This window comes from Neomonachus schauinslandi, chromosome 7 (genome assembly GCF_002201575.2).
Source record: "Neomonachus schauinslandi chromosome 7, ASM220157v2, whole genome shotgun sequence".
Taxonomy (NCBI): Eukaryota; Metazoa; Chordata; class Mammalia; order Carnivora; family Phocidae; genus Neomonachus; species Neomonachus schauinslandi.
The window spans coordinates 16,627,448-16,632,496 of NC_058409.1; the positions used below are offsets into that span (position 1 = coordinate 16,627,448).

General features: G+C 36.0%; 1 protein-coding gene across 1 annotated transcript; it reads right to left on the reverse strand.

Annotated features, from left to right (window-relative positions):
* Positions 1-577: 577 nt before the first annotated feature.
* LOC110591050 (60S ribosomal protein L37-like) lies at positions 578-971 on the reverse strand. Its single transcript, XM_044916870.1, has one exon. The coding sequence runs from the start codon at positions 959-961 to the stop codon at positions 668-670; it is 294 nt and encodes a 97-aa protein (XP_044772805.1). The 5' UTR covers positions 962-971; the 3' UTR covers positions 578-667.
* Between the last annotated feature and the right edge of the window lie 4,078 nt (positions 972-5,049).

The following is a 5,049-nucleotide window of genomic DNA, read 5'->3' on the forward strand; positions in this document are numbered from 1 at the left end:
AATTACTGATCTGTATGATTTTAAATCTATTTGATTCTTGTTACATCTGTGTTTTGTTTTTATTTTATTTTATTCTTTAATTTATTCCTAATAACCAATATTCCTTATTGGTTAATTGACTACATTTTATTTTCTCTAACTTTTTAGCTATACTTCTTTGTATGCTTTTATTGCTTGCTTTCAGGATTAACATATGTATAATTATTATGATTTACTTAGAATTAATATTTATTATTTTACTTAAATAAGAACCACATAATATATAATTGTGTTTATATCTCTCCATTGAGCAGTTAATGATATTTATTTTAATTCTACATCTATTATGATCTCTGACAATACAGTATTATTTTTTTTAAACCTTTGCCTTTAATACAGTCAAAAAATGAAAAAAGAGCCAATCGTTTATATTCTCCTATATTCCTAAATTTCCAGTGTCTTGTTCCCTTCCTGTGGATCTGAATTTCAGCCTGACATCATTTCCCTTCAGCCTGAAGAGGTTTCTTTTCTTTTCTTGTGATTTAGGTCTACTGATAATAAATTTTCTGTTTTTGTTTAAAAATGGTCTTGTTTTACCTTTATTTTTTTTTTATTTATTTTTATTTTTTTATTTTTTTATTTTTTTTTAAAACCAGAACGTTTATTGTGTGACTAATCGTTGAAATCCTTAAGATGAACTGGATGCTGCAACAGCTGCCCTCTTGGGCTTAGGTGTTGTTCCTTCACGGAATCCATGCCTGAATCTGCGGTATACAATTTTTAGGTGCCTCATTCGACCGGTCCCAGTGGTGTTTCGTCTTTTAGCCTTGGCACTCCAGTTATACTTTCTCTTGCGCTTGGCAGGATAGCCGCATTTGCCACAGGTGGACTTCTGAAGGTGGTAGGCCTTCGAGCCACAGCGGCGGCACAGCGTGTGCGTCTTATTGCAACGCTTCCCAAACGATGACGTCCCCTTCGTCATCTTGTTTCCGCGGCAGACCCCAAAGAGCTGTTTTACCTTTATTTTTGAAGGTTATTTTTGCTACATACACATTTTTGAGGTCACAGCCTTTTTTCCCAGCATTTCAAAATTGTTACTACACTTTTTTTCACCTCCGTCATTTTGATGAAAAATCGAATTCATTTGTGAAATAATTCTATTGCAAGTAATGTCTTTTATCTTCTCAGATTTTAATATCTTAAAAGATAAAGAAAGTATGTGTTTATGTCTTAAAGTTTTTGTTTCTATTGTTGGAGGCTTGATGAGTTTCTTCAATCTGAAAGTTGACTTTTTTAATTGAACTTTGTACATTCTCAGTTATATTTTTCTCACAAGATTTTTTTCTATTTCACTTGTATCTTTCTGGGACTCCAATTAAAAATGTACCAGACTACTTGTTATTGTCCCACAGCCCACAGAGTCTTTGTTTATTGTCTTTAATCCATTTCCCTCTGTTCTTCATATTGAATTATTTTTAGTGATCTGTCTTCAAGTTTATTGACTCTTTAATATATAGTCTCTTATCCTCTATTACCCTATTTAGTTTTTACATCCATTTAATTCTTTGTCATTTCCATTTCTCTACTGATATTTCCCATCTATTAGCTCATTGTGCCTTTTACTTTAACTCTTTGACAATAATAGGTATTAAAACCCTTTCTACTAATTCTAACCTCTGTGTCATCTTAGAGTCTGTTTCTATAGGCTATTTTCCCCCTGTAATGCAAACTCTATTTTTTAGAGTTGTTTTAAGATTACAGAAAAATTGAAAGTATAGGGAGTTTCCACAGATCTGTGCCCCACACTTTTATAGCCTCCCTCACTATGAATATCTTACATCAAAGTATTTCATTTGTTGCCGTTGATGAACCTATGTTGACAGATCACTGTTGCCTGAAGTTCATTAGGGTTCATTTCTGGTATTCTACATTTTTGGGGTTTGAACAAATATATAATGACATGTATCCGTTATTGTAGTGTTATATAGGCTAGTTGCACTTCCCTAAAAATCCTCTGTGCTCCACCTATTCATCCTTTCCCCAACTCCCAGCCCCTAGGAATCACTAAACATTTTTACTATCTCCGTAGTCTGGGTTTTTTTTCTAGAATGTCATATAGTTGAAATCAGATAGTACATAGCCTTTTCAGACTGGCTTCTTTCCCTTAGTAATACACATTTAAGTTTCCTTCATGTGCTTTCATGGCTTGATAATTCATTTCTTTTTAGAGATGAATAGTCCATTGTCTTGATGAACTATAGTTTATCCAGTCACCTACTGAAGAGCATTTTGTTTGCATCCAAGTTCTGAGAATTATAAATGAAACTGGTGTAAATATTTATGGGAAGGCTTTCATGTGGTCATAAGTTTTCATCTCATTTTAGTGAATACCAAGGAGCCCAATTGCTAGATCATATGGTATGAGTAGGTTTAGTTTTAGAAGAAATCACCAGGGCACCTGGGTGGTTCAGTTGTTAAGTGTCTGCCTTCTGCTCAGGTAATGATCCCAGGGTCCTGGGATCGAGTCCCATATCAGGCTCCCAGCTTGGCGGGAAGGCTGCTTCTCCCTCTCCTGCTCCCCCTGCTTGTGTTCCTGCTCTCGCTATCTCTCTCTCTCTGTCAAATAAATAAAATCTTAAAAAAAAAAAAAAAGAAAGAAAAGAAACCACCAAAATGTATTCCAAAGTGGTTGTACCATTTTGCAATCCCACCAGTAATAAATGAGAATATCTGTTGCTTCATATCCTTGCTAGCATTTGGTGGTGTCAGCAGTGTGGATTTTGGCTGTTGTGATAGGTGTGTAGTGGTATCTCTCTCTTTTTTTTTAAGATTTTATTTATTTGAGAGAGAGAGACACAGCAAGAGACGGAACACAAGCAGGGGGAGTGGGAGAGGGAGAAGCAGGCTTCCCGTGGAGCAGGGAGCCCGATGCGGGGCTCGATCCCAAGATCTGGGATTATGACCTGAGCCGAAGGCAGCCACTGAATGACTGAGCCACCCAGGCGCCCCTAGTGGTATCTCATTTTAATGTCCATTTTCCTTATCACTTAGGATGTGGAGCATTTTTCCTATACTTATTTGCCATCTGCATATCTTCTTTGAAATGGTATCTGTTAAGGTTTTGGTTGATTTTTTAAATTAGATTTTATTTTCTTACTGTGTTACAAATTCTTGGTATATTTTGCATAGTTGTCCTTTATCAGATGGTTTCTTTTTTCTTTTTTTAAAGATTTTATTTATTTATTTGACAGAGAGAGACACAGCAAGAGAGGGAACGCAAGCGAGGGGAGTGGGAGAGGGAGCAGCAGGCCTCCCACTGAGCAATGAGCCGGAGCAAGGACCCTGATGCGGGACTCGATCCCAGGACCCTGAGATCATGACCTGAGCTGAAGGCAGATGCTTAACGACTGAGCCACCCAGGCACCCCCAGATGGCTTCTTTACAAATATTTTTCTCTAGTATGTGGCTTCTCTTCTCATTCTCTTGAAATTGTCTTCGGCAGAGAAGTTTAAATTTTAATGAAATCAAGCTTAATAATTCTTTGATGGAACATGCCTTTGGTGTTGTATATAAAAAGTCATTGCTAAACCCAAGATTATCTAGATTTTCTCCTATGTTATCTTCTAGAAGTTTTACAGTTTTGCATTTAAATTGAGGTCTGTGATCCCTTTTGAGCTCATTTTTCCAAAATGTCTAAGGTCTTTGTCTAAACTGATAATTTTTTAAACATTTTTTCATGTGGGTCTCTAGTTGGTTGAGCATCATGTGTTGAAAATATTATCTTTGCTCCATTGTACTGCCTTTACTCCTTTGTCAGAGAACAGCTGACTATATTTATGTGGGTCTGTTTCTGGGCTCTTTATTCTGTTCAATTGATCTATTTGTCTATTCTTTTGCCAGTTCCACACTGCATGAATTACTGTAACTTTATAATAAATGTTGGATATTGTTGATGTTTTGTCTTTCTGTGTAAGCTTCAAAAATGATTTGTTGATATCCATAAAATGACTTGATGGAATTTTGATTGAGATTGCATTGAACCTATAGATCAACTTAGGAAGAACAGACAACTTGACAATTTGAGTCTTCCTATCTATGGAATTCATGATATTCCAAAAAAATGGAATGTTTCTCTGTTTATTTAGTTCTTACTTGATTTTTCTCATCAGCATTTATAGTTTTCCTTATATAGACCTTGTACATATTTTATTATATTTATACTTCAATATTTCATTTTTGGGGGTGCTAATGTAAATAGTATTGGTTTTTTATTTTAAACTCCACTTGTTCGTTGTTGGTATATAGGAAAGTGAATGACTTTTGTGTATTAATCGTTTATCCTGAAACCTTGCTATACTCTCATAATTCCCACAGGTTTTTTTTTCTTTTCTTAATTCTTTGGTATTTTCTACATGTATGATCATTGTCATCTGCAAATACAGTTTTATTTCTTCCTTATCTGTGTGCCTTTTATTTCCTGTTCTCTTCTGATGGCATCAGCTAGGATTTTAAGTACAGTGTTGAAGTGGAGTAATGAGAGGGATATACTTGCCTTGTTCCTCATATGAGTAGCAAAACTTCTATTTTCTTACCATTTAGTATGATGTTAGCTGTAGGGTTTTTGTACACGTTCTTGATGTAGTTGAGGAAGTTCTCTTTTATACTTAGTTTGATGAGAATTTTAATAATGGGTATTGGATTTAGTCAAATGCTTTTTCTACATCTATTGATAGTATCATGCAGTTTTTCCTCTTTAGCCTGTTGATGTGAAGAATTACATTGGGGCACCTGGGTGGCTCAGCCAGTTAAGCATCTGCCTTCGGCTCAGATCATGATCCCAGCATGCTGGGATTGAGCCCTACGTTGGGCTCTCTGCTCAGCGGGGAGTCTGCTTCTCCCTTACCCTCTGCCCCTCCCTCCTGCTCATGTTCTCTCTGAAATAAATAAAATCTTTTTTTTTATTTTTAAAGATTTTTTATTTATTTGACAGAGAGAGGCACAGAGAGAGAGGGAACACAAGCAGGGGGAGTGGGAGAAGGAGAACTAGGCTTCCCACTGAGCGGGGAGCCC